The sequence below is a fragment of the Canis lupus genome, chromosome 7 (genome assembly GCF_048164855.1).
Source record: "Canis lupus baileyi chromosome 7, mCanLup2.hap1, whole genome shotgun sequence".
Classification (NCBI taxonomy): domain Eukaryota; kingdom Metazoa; phylum Chordata; class Mammalia; order Carnivora; family Canidae; genus Canis; species Canis lupus.
The window spans coordinates 3,883,535-3,905,568 of record NC_132844.1 but is presented as its reverse complement, the minus strand read 5'-3'; the positions used below and the strand labels follow the sequence as shown (position 1 = coordinate 3,905,568).

The 22,034-nt window shown below is 44.0% G+C and overlaps 1 protein-coding gene across 2 annotated transcripts in view; it reads right to left on the bottom strand.

Moving 5' to 3' along the window:
• Positions 1–22,034, bottom strand: part of LAMA4 (laminin subunit alpha 4) — a 142,688-nt gene that overhangs the window by 60,223 nt on the left and 60,431 nt on the right. The window contains exons 5-11 of one of the 2 annotated variants that reach the window (XM_072831699.1): positions 18,971–19,185; positions 16,710–16,805; positions 14,682–14,833; positions 12,353–12,463; positions 5,919–6,030; positions 2,794–2,961; positions 78–271 (exon numbers count right to left, since the gene is read on the bottom strand). In XM_072831699.1, the coding sequence (XP_072687800.1) occupies positions 78–271; positions 2,794–2,961; positions 5,919–6,030; positions 12,353–12,463; positions 14,682–14,833; positions 16,710–16,805; positions 18,971–19,185 (1,048 nt within the window). Of the gene's footprint in view, positions 1–77; positions 272–2,793; positions 2,962–5,918; positions 6,031–12,352; positions 12,464–14,681; positions 14,840–16,709; positions 16,806–18,970; positions 19,186–22,034 lie in introns of both variants that reach the window. The other variant, XM_072831700.1, reaches the window with a different exon arrangement.

The window sequence follows — 22,034 nt, the reverse complement described above, 5'->3', positions numbered from 1 at the left end:
CCCCCAGTGTCCCTTCCTGTCGCAGCGTCGTGTGGCGTATGGCTGGCACGCATTCACGGGTGGAGCGTGCACCGTACCTCGTGGTCCCGCTGCCTGGCTGCCGTGGCTCTGTTCATGTCTTCGGCATCCCTGACGTGGTCAAGAGCCTGGTCAAGTGATTCCTGGAGGTCTGACAACTTAGCATTGTAGTCATCCAGCTGCTCCAGGACGACAGGAAACAGAGAGCGGGTGTCATTGGACAGCCGCTGCCAGCTCTCGGCCTGGTTCAGCACTGGGAAGAGATAGGCACAGACACTCAGTGTGGGCCGCGCGGCTCCTCTCATTCCACCCGGCCCTTAGCGGAGGTGCCAACTCGTCAGGCCGGGCCTTCCTCAGCAACAGGGACTGGGGCCGTTGTTCATAAAAATAGCCCCGTGTTTTATACTCCAAGAAAGACAGACTGTGCTGTAGGGTTTGGGAGCCCCTGCATGACAGCCAGAAAGAGAGTTCGATTAGTTTTTCCATCGAGATTATGTTTTTTTGTGGAAACCATGTCATTATACTGTGTTTATTGTTACCCGGGATATTAATAATTTTACCAGACAAGGGTGTTTAGATATACACCCTTGGATATAATAGTAAAAACTCTTAAAAAATAGTAAAGACTCTTAAAAAAATAGTAAAAACTCTTAAAAGTAACCAGAATCATCTTGTCTGGTACTGACAAGTGGTGTTCACAACCACTCATTTTTCTGTATTTTCTCCAGGTGATTGTTTTTGGGTAGCTTCTTTAGGCCCAACATAAGCCATTATTTTGGGTGGTAGGAAGATTAAAAAGATTGTATTTCAGCTACAAGAATATTAATGACCAAGCGATGATACATTCTTAAATTCCGTATATGTCTTCATTCTCTGATCAAAGCAATACGCATTGAGTCTGACCCTTAATTCTCTTTTTCCTCCAGGGACTATCAGTCTGACTTTTTGAGGTTTTGTATTTCCTTTCATCACTGTGAGCAGAAGATACAAGCTCACGGCTGAGTAAAGAAGGTGGTTAAAAATGCATTGACTACGTGGAAGGTGGCTAAGTGGGAGATGTGATTGGTTTCATTTCCCCAGGGCAGCCTCGTTACATTCTCAAATAGGCAAGGAGTGTGGAAGCATCTGCCTGTGACGTCAGAGCTCCAGCCTTCCTGAGCGCTGGCTTCATCAGAAGTGGGGCCTGACCGGCCTCTTGGGTTCTTACTGTTTCTGAGACTTCATACATTTGCTATGACAATATGCCTTTATGGGAAGAATGTTCCTCTTCTGCAATATGGGCAATAATTTTTAGCAGAAGTTGATGGGAACTATTGCAGGGACATAAATTAGTGCAGGTGTTCAGGTGTTCTTAACCCTCCCCCCCTTTTTTTGTTCTTAACCCTTCTTATGCCACGGGACCCTTTACCTTCTAGTGAAGCCTTCAGACCCCTTCTGATAATGTATTTTAAAATGTGTAAAATAAAATATATAGACCTAAAAAGAAGACCAATATATTAAAAAAAAAACCCAAATTGGTAATATGGCAACACATGAGCTTCTTATTAATGCATAAAATAACCAGAGTTAGAGGCAAGGCCTCATAACCACATAATTTTGAATTACTGATGAACCTAATGAGATAAGAACTTGTGAAATAAGAGTTTAGCTAAAATCTGATATCCAAGTCCATGGCTTCTCTTGTTGATTGTAGAGATTAAAAGGGACATGGATTCTTCACAACTCTTGCCATCAAGAGTAGAACCTATTTCCTCACACCTTTAATCTGGGCTGGTCTGGGCCAGTAAGATAGATACAACATGGTTGAGTTCCATTCTTGCCTTCCTGGAAGGCTGCTGCCTGTGAATGAACCTGGGCAAGGCTCCTTGAGGGTAACACCCGACTAGGGGGAGAGGCCCAGCCATCCCCGCTAAGGCCCCAGGCAGAGGAGGGAGGCCAGCTCGTGCTACGTGGAGCAGAAATCAGCTGTCCAGGTTGAGTTGAGCCCAAATTGCCAATGAAATCACGAGCAAATAAATGGTGATCATTTTAAATGAATATGTTTGGGTGAGTCGTTGATAACCGATCGAGCGACCAAGTCATAGGTTCCCTGATCCTACCATGGTTTCTTGTCTACAGTCATCATGAAAGCAAGTGTTAAATTTGCACTGGAGGTTAAGAGTCATTAAAAGTCCTTCTCAGACCTCAGAACATGAATGTTGCTGGGCCTGTGGCTTTACCGCCTTCTCGATAAAATTTCTTTTATTGTAATTCTGAAAATTGGTTCCTCTTAGGTTTTCTTCCCCTATTTTACACGTTTTCATCAACTGTGAAGTCCCTGTTTCTTGTCCTCAGGAGTTTCAGGTCTATAGATTCTGTGTGGCATGTCAGCTGTTTTCAAAAGCTCAAGGTTGGGCCTGGATGTAAAAATCTTGGATTACCTGAGACCATGTCCAAGGTTCTAAATAGCAGTGAATAGGGGCACCTGGGTGGCTTAGTCGGTGAAGTGTCTGTCTTTGGCTCAGGTCATGATCCCCGGGTCCTAGGATGCAGCCCTGTGTTGGGCTCCCTGCTTCACGGGGAGTCTGCTTCTCCCTGTCCCTCTGCCCCTCTCCCCACTCATGCTCTCTCTCTCTCTGTCTCTCTGTCTCAAATAAATGAATAAAATCTTTTTAAAAAATAGCTGCAAATATTGAGGATTGCTTGATTCGACCAGAAATGCTCCCCCGTGGCTCAGTGTCCTCGCTTGGACCCACAACGGAAGCAGACACGTGCTCTGCAAGTGGATATACTTACGTTCATGGGCTTCATCTACTTCTTCATCAACTAGCTCCCTTTGTGTGAAGAATGGCTGACGGCGTCTGATCTCCTCCAGCATTTTCTGGGCCAACACAAGCTTCTCAGAGATTTCCTCAGAGGTCAGTTCGTGCTCTTCCCCGTAGTAAAGCATCTTGTTGTTGATCTCTGAAAGGCAGGACACAGTGAGGGAAAGAAAGCACAGTGGGGGGTCTGGGCGTTTCCCAGTCACTGAAAACACTGAAAACACGGGGAGTGAGGGCAAAGGGCTGGGTGGATCCTAAAATGGAAAGAGGGCTTCATTCAGAGACAGCGTACCGATGCTCACGCTGCAAGCACTGGTCGCCAGGGTTGGAGTTCACCATATATTCCAAGGAGAATTAAAACCTGAGGAAACAACTCTGCTTCCCATTTGCTGTCTTCAGAATGGGAATGAGATTAATGTAAAGTCTGTCCTGACTTCACAGTGTCTGGTTTCCATAGTAATGTCTGAACATTAATATTTAACACACACAAATCCAGGGTCTTTGATCAACCTTTTTTTTTTTTTTTTAAATAAAATACATAACTAGAGAAAATCGTCTGAGGTAGCACCTGTCATAGGATGTGTTAGAGGCATTAATTCTATTTTAGCCACAATTTATCTGCCCAAAGCTCTAAACCAAAATGAGAGCATATTGATAGTAGTTCAAGTAGGTGTTTCAGAGTATTCCATAGGCCAGATATGACATAGAGGTTTGAGTGTTTATTTGTTCATATAGATTTATAAATTTTGTGTGTATACACACCACATTCTGCAATTGCCTTCTGTAGTATGACTGTCAAGACTGGGCCATTTTAATGCTGGCTCATTTTCGGCCCGCTTCCGTAAGTAGGGTGGAGAATTTTAGAACCAAAGGCACTGCTGATGTTCCGAGGGATGAGACCAGTTGTCTACATGTCAACAGAGCTGAATTGTTCTTTGACTTTCTCTTCCTTCTAAATATGATCAGATGAGAGTTATGTAATTGCCACCTTGTCCTCTGACAGCTCTGGGAGGAAGCATTTTATCTTCCTGGCACAAATGAGATTGTGTGTCTGTGGTTTACTATGATCTATGCGGTTGGCCAGACAAGATGGGTAAACAAACAGTGGCGTCACATAAATCAAACCAGATAAGGCCTTGTATTTTATATGGATAATAGCTTGAAGGTCACCAATAGTTATTTTACAGATGGTTGGGCAAAAGCAGGACACACTATTGGTACCGTGTAGCATTCCTAAATTCTGAAGGAAGAGAGATAAACGGGTAAGAGGCTTTTAACGTTGTGAATATTACCGAGAAAGTCATAGGGAAACCGAGATACGCTACAAACAAAACTTATGAAGGGATTAAACATTCACTTTTCAAGTGAAATCTATAATATTAACTCAGAAATAAGCTAAACATCAGTCCCCCTCCCCACCCTACCCCCCTTAGATCTAGCACTTGCAGTGCTGACTTCTTTGGCATTTTGCTCCAAATACTACATGTTCAATTGGGGCCTGTTTTATTTTAGCCATGTCTGGCGTAGATTAGAAAAAGGAAATGTAGGCAATAACATTTTTTTGCCTTAGTCTTTGGAGACTATTCATACATTATTTTTAAAAGGTAAACTGATGGAAATTATTGTTTCCCATTTATATTTCTTTTGTATTTCTTTCATCTTCTCCAGTGCTTAAAGGGTCAAATAGAGGGCTTAGATGCCTTCCAAATGAAACATGTTAGAATAAAAGATTTACCGCAGCCAAGGTGAATTATTTTCTCTGAATGGCTTACGAGGATGTTTGCTTTATTTGCTGCCTAGAGGGGCATTTATTTCTTAATTAGATGAGGTCGGCTCATCTAAGTTCAATCTTACTTTTTGAAAAAAAAAATCAATAGTAACTCTAAAATGTCACAGGAAAAAAATGTTTTACTGGTAGATGCAAAAGCACAAGACAGTGAGGACGGGATTGAGGGGTGTCTGAAATGCATGCCATTTATTTTTATTGTGTAGTACAGGCAGCAAAGAAAATATAGCAAGTGTCTAATCTCGGCTCCATTCATCCTTTTGCCTGGAATATGCTCCTTATACTTCAATATAAAGATATGACCTTCCCACTGTGGGCTCCTTCACTGCCATTGTGCCCTGAGATGCACTTGTTGTTGTCACCCAACTCTTAATACATAGGATAAAAGCTGTGGACACACACAAATACTGTACCTTAGCAGACTGTAACCCACGGAAATTCTTTTTATAATGAGTGAAAGTGCCTATTTTCTGTTGGCTAATTGAAGGCTGGTTTTCAGTAGGCTATTAAGACAGTCCTCAAAATATAGCCAGCACTTATCAGAAGTTAGAGCACAAAGAAGTCCTCCCCTAAGAGGGAAGGTAAAGCCACAAGGCTTTAGGGTAAAGAAATCTCACATGCCCCCCGGGACCCCTCCTCCAGGCTTTTCTTCTGGACTGGGGACCGGAGCACATTGCCTGCCTGGTCTTTGGGAAATGGCATCGTAGAGACACCTTAAGACAGTTTGGATTAGTGGACAGTTTCCTGCCACTCTAAAGGCAGTGTTTTTGCTGTAAAGTGTCCAGAAAGCATGACTCCTACTCAGCTCTTGCATTTTAGAGACACCATAGCAATTCCATTTCTTCTGCTGGAAAGGTAATCTGGCCTTCCATCTCCTTGAAATGCCTGGAAAGGGAATGATTCTATACATTTATTCTTGACAACCAACACATAGAAAGTAGAGATGAGTACTTGGGGCTCCTAGACGGACAAACTAGGAGACCAAATATAACAGATACACTACTCATATTATATATAAACTAGAGGACCTATATATGATCTATACACTACTCATATTATATACAATATATATATAATATTATATATATGCACTTATGATATTTCATGTATATATAAAATGTATGTATTGTATATGAGTAGTGTATAGATCACATATATTTCATATATATGAAATACCATAAATGCATATATATTACCTTATATCTAACAGTTCCTGGCACAGAGTAAACATGAAGAGTGACCATATTTCTGTTGTTTTAACAAACACGAATGATTCCTTGACATTGAGCTGTAGGAGAGGAGAATATATTTACCTTGAATTTTATCCCTCATGTCATGAGCTTGCTCCATGAGTTGAGTTGCGTGGTTAATGGTATCCATGCTTTCCTTCTGAGCCAGCTTGCCCCTTCTCAAGGCTTGACTTTCCTACAAATAATCCATATAAACACCAGCTTAACTTTACGAGAAGGGGATGTTGTGTACGTGCATGTAGCGGCGGGTGGGCATACCGTATTCCATTACACACAAAGTTCCTGGGCACGGAAAGCTCTGGAACACCTAAAATGGTCCCAGAACTCATGCGTTGCAGGCAGACGTGATGGCCCACTTTGGAACTGCAGGATGCTCTGAACTCAGCCAGAGTCCTCTGCGCTGGTCACGGTTCAGTCCAAACCAACCGCCTTGTATATGTAATTTACTCTTTGAATTTTTACTGTAGCTCCGGATTCCAGACTAGGAAATTACCCATGTCTGCTGACCAATCTGACATTGTGCGGACGGAAGAGCGTCAAGTTTCCCAGTGGCGGGGGTGGGGTGGGGGAGACTGTTGAGAAAGTAGGCAGACCTTGAAATGCTTGCGCGTCCAGGGGTTGCTCCTGGGTGGTCCAGCCAGTGCTGACACCCAATTACCCCAGAGGTGGGAGGGATCATGCTGCCTGGGCTCAGTGTGGTTTTCCGTGCCGCAGTCCAAATTCCCAGGGACACTGATGGCACTTGGGTACAAAGGGCTCCCCTGGCAGATCTGGCCCAGAGTGAATTGAGACTCTTCTCTGAGAAGCAGACTCCATCCTCTCCGCTTGGGAGCTTCCGTGTCAGAGCTCCCATGCAGTATTTGTCGAGATGAGATCCCCACTCGAATGCAGCTTCTGGAAGGACGAGTGGGTATGTATGTGCACGTGCGTGTTTCTGTGTGTGCAAGGACAGAAGCTCATCTAAGAAATGGTTCAAGGCCGGGACCCTGGCCTGCGTGCAGGGCATTGGGGATGCGGAGCACTGGAAAGATCGACTCATGGCTTATGTGTAAGAGGGGAAATTCTCCTGTCTGACACTTGGTAGATGCCCATCGGCCTCATCTGGTGCTTTTCTGGGCTCAGGTCTCTTAACAAAAGGCTGCGGTATCTGAGTGGACTGCAGGCTGGTCTGCCCACTGCTGCTGCACCAGGACAGGGGAGGGGTCTTTTCAAAATCCTCTCCTCTGAGGCCTCAGTGTCCCAGCCGGGGGATTATGACATGATTTTACATGGAATGCTTTATGCTTTCCAGGCATAACCCACAGAGAATGCAGAAATGGCATCAGAGCAAGCATGTGCCCCAGAGGCTTTCTGTCAAGTGAGCCCCAATGTCTCCCATATAAAGCTCCCTGTGCAGCGGTGATGCTCCCCCAAACAGCGGGCCCTCCGAATGGACCCTGCATCTGAGTCATCACGTCCTTCCTCCAAGGCCCGTCTTCCTCCTGCCTTGTTCTAATGCTTTCCAGTCACACAAAATCTGGGGCCATTTTAATATTATACGATGCAGAAAATAAGATGAATCTTACTCTGATGTCAGTTCTCCCCGCTTTTAAAAATTATGGATGCAGACATTTAAAACATCTAGAAATTTTTAACAAGTTATTTTTGATTCAGTTTGAGTTATATTTGCAAAGCGCAACACTTAAAAAAAAAATTTTTTTTTTTACTTTGGCTTCATCCTTCAGAGAAAAAGGCCTGTCCTAATTACTGTATTCATTTAACTTATTTCTTGATAAGGAAACTTTGAAGTTGAAGCAATGAAAGGCCGGAGAAAAATGCAATACTTCTGAAAAAACTCCTTTCCGACGAACACCAGAGGGCGCCTGGATATACGCTATATATTTAATAAAAGTCTCCATTCGTGGTAAAGAACGGCCATCACTTTAAATTGGAAATTTATTGGCTCTAATAGATAGTGATGCCTTACTTGAAAGTTTTATTTTTTTTCTCTAACTTTGCTTATGGAAGAAAAATAATGGTAAAACCGCATGGTAAAACTGCGGCATCCTGCTTTAAGAGCTAAAATTAAAAAAAAATAACTCACAACTGTAAACCAGTTGATGGTTTACATTACAAATAGATGAATCATTTACTCACTTCGACCTCAAACATTCCTTGTACCTTTTTGATATAAAAAGTGGCAAGAACTCTTTGGTAATACAGTGCATCAAGGGTGGTGTATCTAGATTACTGATTTAGAAAAAAAAAAAATCAACCAGACTAAGTGAGGGTTGATAATCAATATCTAGGTTGATCATATACATTATTGTTTGCACTGTGACACTTTTGAAAGGGAAAGGAAAAACTTTCAGTGGTCACTCTGGGAGATTAGCGTAAATAAGGTTGTTACTGGACAAAACAGTAGTGGGAATACCAGTGTGCCATTTCAGGATGTGTACAGGGATACCTACCGTGGGTGTCCCTGCCTCCTGAATGTGGATGGCTTCTGAAATCTTTTCCTCTGAGCTACAGGCTCAACTCTTTCTCTAACTGCCCTCTGGGTGTCCATAGAAAAATGTCCAGAGTAATTCATTCTGTAATTTGATTTTTTGATATTTTTTATTTATTTTCTTACTTATTTTATTTTTAAACGATTTTATTTATTTATCCATGAGAGACACACAGAGAGAGGGAGAGACACAGGCAGAGGGAGAAGCAGGCTCCATGCAGGGAGCCCGATGCGGGACGCGATTCCGGGACTCCAGGATCACTTCCTGAGCCAAAGGCAGACGCTCAACCCCTAAGACACCCAGGCGTCCCCGTACTTATTTATTTTAAATGTAATCTCTACCCCCAACGCGGGGCTTGGACTCATGATCCTGAGGTCAAGAATCACATGCTCTACTGACCAAGCCAGCCGGGCACCCCCATTCTGTAATCCTAGAAAAGTCATGTCTCTACACCAGAGCGTCCTTCCTTGTTACTCATGTCCAACTGGTCACCACATTGTTCTTATTCTGCTTGCCATTCCGGCCTCTCTTCCTGTTCCGTGCCACCACGGTCCTCATTGACTCCTAGTCACTGCAGGTTCTTTCAAGTGAAGGCAAGGTAGTACTCAACCTGGCTTACCTAGACTACTGAGGCAATTTTCCAGACTACTGGAGTCAGGATCTTCAGTCTTCCCTCGCCAATCCATCATCCCTACTGCAGAGGAATGTTTTTGAAATTTCCAATCTGAGCAGTTCATTGTCCTGTGTAAATACATCAGTGTTCTCCAGAGTCCACGGGCTGAAGTGCGCCTGTTCTTGAGCGTGGTGGTCGACGTTCCTTGTGATCTGGCTTCTGAGAACTTCTTCAGCAGTATCTCCTGCTCTTTGCCTTACAGCTAATCCTGCACTAGGCCATGGCCAAGGGTCTTCTAGTTCTAAGGACACACTATGAACATCTCTCTGCTCTTGCAGTATTTTCTCTTGTTTGGAAGTATTTGATAAACTCCCAGTCATTTTGAAATACATACCCATGTGTAAACAATACACGGGTGGCTCAGTCGGTTAAGCGCCTGCCTTTGGCTCAGATCATGACCCCAGGGTCCTGGGATCGAGCTCCGTATCAGGCTCCCTGCTCCGTGGGAAGCCTGCTGCTTCTCCTTCTATCCCCTGCCTGCTACTCCCCTTGCTTGTGCTCTCTCTCCATCAAATAAATAAATAAAATCTTAAAAAAGAAAAAAAAAAAAAAGGAAACACATAGGTCAATACTCACCTTCTCTGAGAAGCATTTCCTCAAGTATCACAAATTCAGTATTTCTTCCTTAGAGTTCTCTCTTTCGCCCTGTAGCATGCCTCTTACCGAATGCTATATATTATTATCTTATTTTACACGCCTGTTTTCCCTGCTAGACTGTGAGCTGCTTGAGAGCAGGGTTTATGCTCTATCATCATGTTCGTTTCAACATCTAGCACCCAGCACAATCCCTTATACACCAGGTGTTAAGTGACGCTTTCGGAATTCAAACATATTTTTTGCCCTACGTTTTTATCAGGATCAGAAAGGAGGCTCAGGCGCTTTTGATGTCTACAGTTGACCTACTTTCCTTGTGGTCCTAAACATCTCTCTGATGCACTGATAAGCAGGGAGCTTTGTTGTGGCTGAAGGAGGAGGGTGGAGAGAGAGGAGGTGGAGAAGTGGAGGGGATGGTGTAGCACCCCTTGAGCCAGCCCTTGGAGACTGGGCTCCATGCCTTGGGCTCTGCATTGCAAAGTCAAGTTCCGGTTGGTAAGGGGGAGCGCTGAGCTTGGGAGAGGGCCCCCACCTCTACTTTCACTTGTAGCCTAGTGCCACTCTGAGCATGGTGGCTCGGGAACATGGGAAGGTGCAATCGCGACATAGCCTTTGGCACTTCCTTGCAGACATGATCAGCAGGGCTGGAAGAGTGAGGTCCTTTAGAGCAGGCCTATCTGTGAAGACCAACACCCGGGCACCCTTTCGGGGGGTTCCCAGAAGTCAGAGGGCAGGAAAGGGCTGTAGAATTTTCCAAAAGGGGACTTGGTTGTGAAGGTTGGGACAAAACCAGTAACTTTAGGTTAATGTGAATTGTGAGCTTCGGGTCTCACGAGGTTTATAACGCCAATTTGCAGGCAGGTATTTTCAAATTCAAGAGGCAACATTACTGTGATTAAAAAAAAAAAATCACCGTGGGAACCTACAGTGAACTCCTTCATTCTATTTAAAGGCAAATATTAGTTACTTATGTGTAGGAGACTTTCTAAGGCAATCCTTTTCTTAAATCCTTCCAAGAATCAATCACGGACTTTTCTAGACTAAAGGATTGAAGGATGCTTGAGAGGTCATTAAGCTCTGGGCATTTGTTTCAAAATGTTTTAGCGGGTTCTTATGCCATCTGGACTGTTGTCAAAGTTAGAAGGACCTTATTTTCAATAAGAGTCAGTGGAAGTAGCTGGAAGTTTCAGGAGCTTTATCACCAACCTCTGTTCTTGGTGCCCAGGAGCCTTTTCTACTGTGATGTCACTTTTAAGCTCATGCTATTTCCTCCCTATGAAAGCCTGCATTTACCTTCTACTGGAAGTGGAAAAATTGTACAACAAAAGGATCAGTAACTGTGTCTGAGCTGTGAGAGGACCTAATCTTGGGGAAAATATTTTCTCAAGAATTGAGACACTTTGGGCAAATTCCAACCATGGTACCGACATGAAAAAACAATGAGTTTTTTCACAGAGGTTTCTTTCCTGGTATTTCCTCCTTTGAAATTTAAGACATTGCATCGCTTTCTACATACGCTTGCGGCTGGATTAATATGCACCATTGCATGGGAATGAAGGACACAATTTTCATTTTTTTTCTTCATACACATTTCAAAGTAGTTGAATCTTCCAAAGCTAAGATTAGAAAATTCACGTTTTTTAAAAGCATAATCTCTTAAACGTTTAAGAGGCCCAGGGTCAAAAGAGACGATTAGAGTTATTTTGACTTTTATTTTTGTAGAAAATAAGAGCTGTTTTTGAGAGGAATTTTGACAATTGATAATGCCAAAGACCAATGTTTGAACGTAGAAATTCCAGAGCACCCTGGTTAGCACTGGTAGAGAATAATCAGGGGGGGGAAACGTGTCAGACATTTTAATATGTAAAATACGGCACCTTGTGGCTTAGTTATATTTTTTCTTTATTAGTACAGATGGATATTTTTCCATTCGGCTCCTGAGGAATGTATTTAATAGTCTTTCAATGTTGACTCCGCTCCTGTTTTAATGTTTTTCTTGTTAATTTGTGAGAGGTTTTACAAGCCATATTTCCCTCAATATTTTTCTTAGTCTAGTTAAATTTTCATTGATTTAGTTGTTTTACTGGGCATTTGAAATTTTATCTTGTCAAATCTATTACCTCTTTTTATCATGATTCTTCACGCTGTATTGAAGCATACTGTTATTTCTTTTCAAGGTTTAACAAATATTTAGTTCTGCTTTCTTATGGATTTGAGGTTTAAACTCAAGTCTTGATCTGTGTGGAATTTATTTTGGCATGTGGTATCAAGTGAAATTTGAAAGTGATTTTTTTTTTCCTGTCCACCTGCAAGATTGTTTTCTCAGCATGATTCTTCTTTCCTTTATTCTTTAATGCATCCTTCAGCAAACATTTAAGTTATATATTCTATACAATAAAGTTTATTTCTGGAGTCTCCACAGCTCTTAGCCATAAAATATTATGGCAAACAACTGACCGACTACCCTAATTGAAACATATATCAACCACATGAACCAGAAGCAAATACAATGAAAGTTCCCCCATACACATAGTTTTTCCAAGGAAAGCAATCAAAATGGGAAGAGACTGTAGAGATCAAGTATATTAGCTTTCTCCACAGATCTTGCCTTGATTTATTTTAAGACACATGGGTCACTGCATTTTTCCTGCGCTGTGTTAAGCCTCAATCGTTGGTGACTAGCCAGGCCGGCCCCAGCTAAAGCCTTTCTCTGAAGGCAGCCCCAGAAACTGAATACATACCCTTTCAGCTAACTCCTCCACGTCAGACAGAAAGCTTTTCATCGTGTTCTCAGCATTGTTGATTTGTATCTTTCTTAGGACGTACTGGTTTTCTCTTTCTGACAATTTTGTCTGTGGGGAAAAAAGTTTTGAAAATACTCAGCAGATGTGCACACCAGGTTTTAAAAACATCTACACAAAGGGGCACCTGGGCGGTGCGGTCGCCCACACCGAGTCAGGTGTCTGACTCTTGGATTTGGCCCAGGTCTTGATCTCAGGGTCCTGAGAGCGAGCCCCATGTCGGGCTCTGTGCTCCGTGCAGAGTCTGCTTAAGACTCTCTCTCCTTCTGCCCCTCCTCCTGCATGCTCTCTCTTTCTCAAATAAATCCTTTTTCTTTTTTTAAGATTTTATTTATTTATTCATCAGAGACACACACAGAGAGAGAGAGAGAGAGAGAGGCAGAGACACAGGCAGAGAGAGAAGCAGGCTCCATGAGGGGAGCCCGATGTGGGACTCGATCCCAGGACCCCAAGATCACGTCCTGGGCTGAAGCCAGGCGCTAAACCGCTGAGCCATCCAGGTGTCCTCAAATAAATAAAACTTTAAAAATATATATATACATACAACACTTTCAGTGTAAGAGGACTCGGAGTAGAATGTGAGCATCTGTTATCAAAACTGTGGGGTCTGAAGGCTGCTGCAAGCTGGTGTGAAGATTGGGGTCTGCAAAAGGGTTCCAGCAGCCTACAGGGCCACCATTCTGCAAGCTCTGCTCACTGGGCCAGAGACCCTGACCCGGGTTGTGCCGGTCATGGAGAAAGGGCACATTTTTCTAATTTCACAAAGCACCATATATAGACTGGTGGAGGCCCAGGGTATCTGACCTTTACAATTCCAATTTTGGCAGGCCCTGGAGGAAATGATGAACCCACTAGGATTAATGTAATGTAAAATGTAATGTAAAATGGAGTTTGGAAATTTATTTATTTATTTTTTGAGAAGCAGAGCAGTTTTCTTTATTTCTGATCATTTGTCCTTTCTTTTCCATTTTTGAGGAGTTAGAGAGCTAATGTAGCTTTTTGCCTGGATTACTTTGGAGTAAGCCTTTCAATCCTGGCTCTGATTTCCTGTCGGCTATAATTATATGTATCTTGAAGTTGTGCTGCTGAGGAAAGAGAGTTCAAGCCGTATCAAGAGGCCTGAGTCTGGATGACTCCTCTGAGGAGTAGTACCTTCATGTATCCAAACAGATGAGTTTGGATAAAAATGATTCCTAAGTTTGGAACAGGATGCTCACTAGGAGTCCAACCAGCTCTGTGATTTTGTGCTTCTTGATTTGCTTTACATTTTGCATATTTGGCCAATTGCTGTGATTATTAACTATTTGCACTTCTAAAAAGTAGAATAATGAGCACTTTCTAGGACAGGTACTATTGTAACTGCTCTACTATCTCGCTTGCTGAATTCTCTCAACAACCCATGAGGTAGGTGCAATTATTTATCCTCAGTGCCGGTGCAGAAAACTGAAGAAAGAACAGATTAAGTAATGTACTCAAGGTCACATAGTCTGAATGCAATCAGTGTGGTTTCAAAGTTTATGCTCTTACCCATGATGCAAAATTGACAAAGTAAAAAAACGTGTGCCAGTATTAATTCCATTATCCTTCCAGTTAATTACTATTGTTAAAAAAAAAAAAATCTGTTGCTTGTCACAGAAGCCCATAATTTAGAGGGGAAAAACACCTCTTAAAGTTGAGATATGTGAGTATTGTTACAGTCTACTGTTTTTGGCTGTTGTCTTGTTTATTAGATATGAACCACAAGACCCATGAGGAGACCCTGACCGTGTACGTGCTTCAGTGTGTGTGCGTGTGCATGCATGTGTGTGTGTGTGTGTAGAGGGGAATGAGAGAGACTGTACATCAATAAGAAAGAAAGGGAAGGGTGGGAGAGAGAGAGAGAGAGAGAGAGAGAGAGAGAGAGAAACTACTAGAGAAACTCCTCAAAGCACCATAAATTGAGGTTAAGGTAGTGGTAAGTGTGTGGTAAGGACCCAAATCACCAATGTACATTTTTACCAAGGAAGTAAGAGCGTTTGCCTTCCCTCAGTAGTTTGGTACATAGATACTGTTTGTTGAAGTTACTGCATTTTCCATATTAACTTCTCTTATAGACGGAAGCTCTTGCTTTTGGCTGAAGCTCATGATTACAATCAACTTTTTCTGATTTCCTAGTCCAACACTCCCTCCGTAACAGCTATGGGCCTCGGATGATAGAAGGGACTGAGTCATAGGAGCAATTCCACAAACGAGCATGGGATACGCCTGCAGGTGCAACATGGCCACATACTTTGAGGAGGTAGATGGTGGAGTTGAGTTCATTCACGTGCCTATGAGCAGCCGCACCGGACGATACACTCAACAGACCAGATTTGCTTTCTTCAATCGACAGCGCCGCTAACCGAAGGTCATCAATCAGATCCCAGATGCACTTATCACAGCCTGGAGGTAAAATGGACATGTCGTTTTTTTAAAATGGAGTCACCCAGGAAGCTTGTGCTCTAGCAGATCATTACGCGGACTTCCTCGGTTCATATCATTTTTATGTTTGTTTCCCAAGGAGCTGGTCGGGGTCAGAACCAGACCTTGCGTTCAAAGCACATTAGGGCCTAAGATGACTCAACCTGTGCGTCAGGCCCTCTCCCCACTTAAAACATAACAAAATGAACGCATTTTGTTCATGCAAAATGCATGCAACAGAGAAAGTAGGCTGTCGTGGACACACCAGTCACTGAACTGAGAAAGAAAGGAGGCATAGAAGCGCAAGCCATTGGCAAGATGGGTGGGCGAGGAGAAGCACTCTCTCCACCTCTCTTTAGCGGTAGGACAGCCCCCTGGGATGGCTCTCTTCCTGCTGGGATTTTGCTTGGTGCCCACTGGTGAAGAGGCCTGTTTGGTAGGCACCCAGGTACCCTCCTCTTTCCTACTCTTATCCCAGGGGTGGCTCAGCACCTCCGCATGGCCGGACCGCCCATCTGGACCAACACTGCAGCCATAAGGAGGTCTGCAGAATGCCACTGCTTGCGTGTATCTGCTCGATCTGGGCATGTGGTCAAGTAGGCTGTAGTTTCTTCCAACTCCTTGCATTTCACATTTGAGTTCCTCTTACTGCTGTCATCGGGGTGGGGGGCCCAGTGGCCCCTCGAGGCACCCTCAGGAGGACAGCAGACCGAGCTTTGAAACCCGTCTTGACCCCTCTTGGAAACTTTCCTGTTCCCAGTCTCTCTTCCTCAGACTCTACTCTTTTCTAATGAACCAATGAAGGAAGACTGAAGCGTTAATAGTTGTTAATATGTTAATTTGTTATTTGAAGTTTAACATGGTCTCATTTTTACACTATCTTGAAGGAATGACGCCCCAGCCAGCACATCAGGGCTGGTGGAGGAGATGTGCGGGGCTGAGCAAGCATCTTGGTGGCCTTAAAGTGACCTCGCTGATCAGCATGTGAACTTTGCCTTGCTTGAGCCTCACGTCCTGCACCATCTTCTAAGGTGTGAATCATCGGTAATATTGATCTCTTGGGCTCAGATCAAGATGCTTTTGTTTGGGGGAGAGGATCTGAATGTTAAAATAGTCTTTAAACCACTCTACTTTGAGGCAAATATTAGTTATGTTCTCAGTAAAAGGGCTTTCTAAGGCAAACCTTCCCTTAAATACTTCTAAAAATCAGTCATAGACTTTTCTAGATGAACAGCTTGAAGGATGCCTGAGAAATCATTAAGACCAGCTCTGGGCATTTGTTTGAAGTGGTTCAGCAGGCTCCTGCACCGTCAGGACTGCCTATGATATGACTGACAAGAATGGCAGAGACACCCAGGAAAGTAAGAGGACAGCTCCACTCCACAGGGCCTGCGTATTTTCTTTCTGGTGCCCCTTCAGTTTCAGAGTGATTTGGGAAAAGCCACCTAAGTCTCTTAGTGTTTTGGTTTCCCTGGTGTTGCAAAGCATTGTCTGAAGACAATGGTGGGGGGTGCGATATATACTGCGTTATCTGAGGACTTGAGAATAATATACAAAAAGGAGCTAAAATGAACTCAGTCCACCCACAAGGTAAGATGCTGAACTTTAAGGCTTCATGACTTAAGTTTTCTAAAATAGAGTCTCTTAAATATGTCAATCACCCGTTTGCCAATTGGAATCAAGTAGAGCGCCGAATCGCTTTGGCTTAGGGTCCACTTGGTGGAGGCACAGGCAGGGTTAAAGCCAGGGGTGGGACTCAGGCAGTTTCTAGAGAGGGGATTGCATAGCTCATCTTAATCCTACACCTGCAGCACATTAGAGAGAGTGGGGTTAGTCAATCATGTACTGTTATTTTTACTTATGGTTGGGCAGTCCGTGCCTGTAGGGGGTTCAAAACCTTCTTCCAAGCATTCTCCGGTTACGCTGTCACACGGGCCTCCCCCGCAATTGCACACTGTGGGAAACAAAAACAAGACGTTAGGGATTCGTTGCTTAATGCTTCAAATATGGCAATGTTTCCCGGGTTTCTAGAAATACTGGCTATCAGTAGATAGTTCTTCCAATGGGAATTGATTATAGAGTCTGTGAGCTCAGCGGCCTTGTCAAAGGTGGTCCTGGGACAGAAGTCACTCTAACTTTTCTAGGACTCCTCTCTCAACTTTTCAGAATTCTGACAATACTGTGCAATTGCTCCAGTCCAGAAAGATCCTGGGAAGTTTCACAAAGTACAGAACGATCCCGGGACCCATCATTCAACGGGAATCTGAGAGCCCTCCTTTGGTTGCAGACGGATTCTCCAGTTGAATCCAACTCTAGGGTTGATCATTGCCAGGTGTGAGGGAGGAGCAGCCCAGTGGGAGGGAGGGAGGAGGCTCAAGAGCGATTTTTGGCTCCCACGGTGCTTGACCCTTGGCAAGGCTGACTTCAAACCTCCAAATGATAGCTATCAGTGGGATGGCTAGGATTAATGTCGTGGGAAGATTCGGGAAGATATTTATGTGAATTTAGAAGACCTGAGAGCTCATTCTTAATCTACTAATGATTTTCAAGAAGGTTTTTGGAAAAACCGAAAACCAAAAACAACACCCCAATCTCATCAGGCTGTTCATTTTCCGCTAAATTTCTCAGTAGCAATTAATCTATAATATTTTATATTTATTTATTTATTTATTTATTTGTTTGTTTATTCATTTATTTTTAATCTGTAATATTTTAAAAAGATATCCCAAGCTATCGATGTTAGCCATGAGCTGGAATGGTATTGTGAATTCTCCCCCACTTCTTAACTGTCTTTACAGAATAATCATAAAAAATTAGCTTCAAGAGGGACGTGCATTTATTACATTTTAGCCGTGTAATGTTCCACAAGGGGGAGATTCATTAGGCAATTCAGCGAGATCCTGCTTCATGGCTTCCAATGTTAGCATCTTTCCTAAGAGTGATCTGCATCGATGTAGTTTAACCTAAGTTTAGTAAATGTTTTGAGAATCGGAACTTCAGGGTCTAAAACTTTGATTTTGCCCACACTCTTTTGGATGCTGGTTTTCTCTCTTCAGTCTGATGGGACTGGACACGGAAGTCCTCTCCTGCCCCGGGAGCTATGCCTTAGTGCACTTCGTTTTCTTGTAGACGTGTTTACTTTTACTGTGACTTCTGCAGATCCTATGTGCCTTCTTCCCAACTTTAAACTCTTTGCTCCTTAAAATCTTTTCAGGTGGGAATCTGCTTCAGTGAGGGGGATTCCAGTAGAAGCGTGCCGCGAGAGCACAAGGCCTCTTCCTCTCAAAGTCACAAAAGAGAAGATATATTCCATCTTAACCTTCCTTTGCTTCTAGAAGAAGGCAATTTACCTTTGTTTCCGAAGCGCTTCACTCTATGCAGCAAGTGGATTAGAGAGATCACGAGTAACACGTGTGCATTTCAGTCTAGCTGAAGTTTAACCAGGAAGATTTCTTACACTATCCCTGCAATATTTTACTTTGACAATTTGAGGAAATTGGGGGATGACTACACTGCACCCTTGGCTTGCTCATCTATTTCACTAAGAAATTTACCAAACATAACTGATAAAAGAACATGGCTTCCAGAATAAGAGAACTGAGATAAATCTTGCAAATTTCCCTTCAGAATTCTGGTCAATGATAGATAATCTGTGGAAGTCTGTTTTACTTCTTTGATCAAAATCAGAAGAATATGGGGATCCCTGGGTGGCTCAGCATTTTTGTGCCGCCTTCAGCCCAGGGCGTGACCCTGGAGACCTGGGATCGAGTCCCACGTCCAGCTCCCTGCATGGAGCCTGCTTCTCCCTCTGCCTGTGTCTCGGTCCCTCTCTCTTTCCCTCTCTGTGTCTCTCATGAATAAATAAAATCTTTAAAAAAAATCAGAAGAATATAAGATAAGGTGAAGGTTCATTTGTGTGACTGTCTCATGGTTTATTGTACCCATGATCTGACTTATACCAGTAGCCTTGATAGTAATCTACCCTTGGTGAGTTTGGGATGCACGTTCCTAAGAATGCACATGGCCCTGGAAAAGTGACAAGGGGGCACTTGCAGTTTTCCCCAGCGTTGATCCACCTGAATTCAGTGTGCACGCTGGATGGGATCTACAGTAGCGTACCTGCACAGTTCTTGGCTATCCTGGCATCCCCATAGTAGCCAGGGGCACAGCGTTCACACTTGAATCCCGTGGTGTTGCGGAGGCAGTTCCTACACTGGCCGGTGACCTCATCACAATCTTCAAAGATCAGGTTGGGATCTGAATTTCCACTGCAGTCACATTTCTTACAGGTGCTTCCAATCAGCAAGGGGTTTCCATAGTAACCAGGGGCACATCTAAGGCAGAAATCGCAGGTTAAAAATTTAGCAGCCATGGTTTTTCTTCTCTTTCATCTTCTTTCCTACCAAGAGAAAGGATAGTGAATATACGTGGATTGCCCTTCCAGAATTCATTCCCACTTTTCCATCTTCCTATTACAGAACCACTCTTCCCTATTGGGATGGAGTCCATTTAGTTTGGTCAGAACTTCAGGTGCACGAATGTCTAGATATAACTAGTGTGTGGGTGTTGTGGGTCACCCCAATGACTAGGGTGCATGGCTGGTATATGATCGAGAGCTGTCAGACATGCTAAATGAAGAGGCAGGTAGGACTCAGCTCTGGCAGCCATCGTGTGGTGGAGGGAAGACGGTGTGGACACAAAGCGGAGGGCAGGGCTGAGAGTACCACAGATACGTGGAATTGGAGCCCAGATGGCCATTACTGTGGACATTTTAATATGTGAGCCTACAGAGGCCGAGCGCCTAACTGCCTTGTTGTGAGGGCTGAGCTGGTGTTTATGCTCATGCCAGCTGGGCCCTTAATGAGAGACCCCAGCTCCGTTGGAGAATAGAGACCAAAATCCATCCAGCCTTTGCTGGACTTGTTAAGCTGTGCCTTCAGGGCGAGGCTGCTTCTGCTTAGGGGAAGAAATGCCTTTCCCTACTTTTCCCAAAGGGGCCTTGTGGGACAGTAGAGGCCCCACTGTGAGTGGTGGGACCACAGGCCCCCATCCAAGGGAGCAGCTACTCAGCTCCTGTCCACTGTTTCCAGATTGTAGCCTTGAGAGAATGGAGGATCTGTGTTGCCAGATCTCTCTATTTTTAAAGAAAAAAACTGAAGTTTGGATTTTGATGTGAAAACACGATTTTTAAGGGCTGGCTCAAGCTTTGTAAGAAACTGTCTGAGCCAAACTACACATGTTTCTGGCTGGCTATAGCCTCCTCTTTGCTGTGACCCCAACGCAGTGTCGAGACTGGCTAACTGGAGCCGAAGACGCTTTGGGAGTGGCTGGAAAGAATGTGCAGTCACCCCTCCGTGGAGCTGAAGGTCAGGCGCAGGAGTGGGTTCTGATGTGAGAGAGAATAAGAAAGGGAGCCAAGGGAGGTTTTCATGATGAAAGCAGAGGTGGGGGGAGCCGGTGTTGGCTTCAGATGCAGGTGGGCTGCGGGCTGGAATGGGGAGGCAAGGCTGGGGTGTGGAGGGCCTGGGCTGGGGCGTTGGCCTTGGGGAGGAAAGCAAGGGAGGACTTTCCAAGGAAATCAGGAAGACCTGGCCAATAATAACAAGACATTACTTTCTTCTTCTTCTTCTTCTTCTTCTTTTTTTTTTTAAATGCTTGCATGATTCAGAACATTTGAAAAATAGAGAAATGAAGATCACCTGTAATCCTAAGGTCCTAACAAAATCACTGTCCGATATTTTGCCTGAGTTCCTCCAGGCTTTATTCCCATGTCTCAATTTTTTGGTGTAGTTGTAATGGTGACGTATGTTCAATCTGTGTGCCCTTTATTTGCATCGTGTCTCATAGTGTCGCCGAGGTGAGTTTATTCAGTTCCCACAGACACCCGGGAGGTAGGCCACACGGGCCTGGCATTCTGAGGCTGAGAGGCTACTTTGGTTTTCCAGGCTCATGTAGCAAGGAACTCCCAGCACAAGACCCACACCTTCTGACCCTGATGTTCTTTCCTTCACTCCACCCTGGACCACAGTGCTGCTGCTATAAAGGAATGAATGAATTCTTCCAACAAAGGGACAATTCAGGTCTATTTTATGTAGGGTGTGGAGAGAGGGGAAGAGGAAAAACACACAGCCCATGCCCTGAAAGAACAGGAAACAAATCAAGCACAATTATACATAATATCATAAACTCTAGGAATCGAGGTCTATGAACAAGATAAGGATGAATGTTAAGTGCCACACAACCCACAGAGACACCCCCAGGAGGAAATGTTCAGTGAGTTTTGTTATTCATACTCCTGTCTTTGCACCTCTGATTTATGGCTTCTCTGGTTCCCAAGCCAGCACAAACCATTCCTCTGTGGAACACATGGCTGGACTGAATTCCTATCCCTCGCCGCAGTTCACCAGCCAGAGAGTATTAGACTCTTGGTCCCACTGAGAGGGGCCTCAGACCTGCCACCTCGGAGTAGGGAATCCCGGGGTCTGGGTGCAAAGGACCTTGCCCAAGCTTCCAGAGGTCAGGCGCCACTTCCTTCCTTCTCTCCGTTGAATCCCACTGTATCTGGTGTCCTTAGGTTGTCTCGTGGTCTCCCGCAAGAGAAAAACCACATTCTCCATTCTGCAAGTCAGAACCTCAGTCCCAGTGGCAAGCTACTTTGAGTTTCGAGAACATCTTTTGGTGGTAGGTTCAGAGGCAGTGAACTTCATGCATGTGCTCAAGTGCATTTTCTCTCTCTTTCTCTCTGCCTCTAACAAAAAATGAGGTTAAAAAATGTACTATTTAGAGCAAAAGTCACACTGGGGTGAGAATGAGAATCGCAAAACTCCTGTCTATGAGGCCTGTACGCTTTACAATCATTTGCATCAGGTGCTAGCTTGCATTTGCAACCTCTATTCAGCCAGAAGGCAGTGTCTTGAGTCACTCAGTTCGGTGTCACCCTCTTCCATTTTCTGGGCGTGAAGAGGAGTGGGAAGCAAACAGAGCAGGCGATGACTGACGCTTGTCACTACAGGTGCCTTTTTAAAGGAACATTAACAGTACCGTCATTGATTTTTCATTAAATCAAAAAAGGCTGTTACTTAAGCAAAAATGACTGAGTGCCTTTCTTGTTCCAGATACTGTGATGAGGGGAGAGCGGCAGAGAAATGAATGAGACGCAACTTTTGCTGAGGAGCTTCTACTT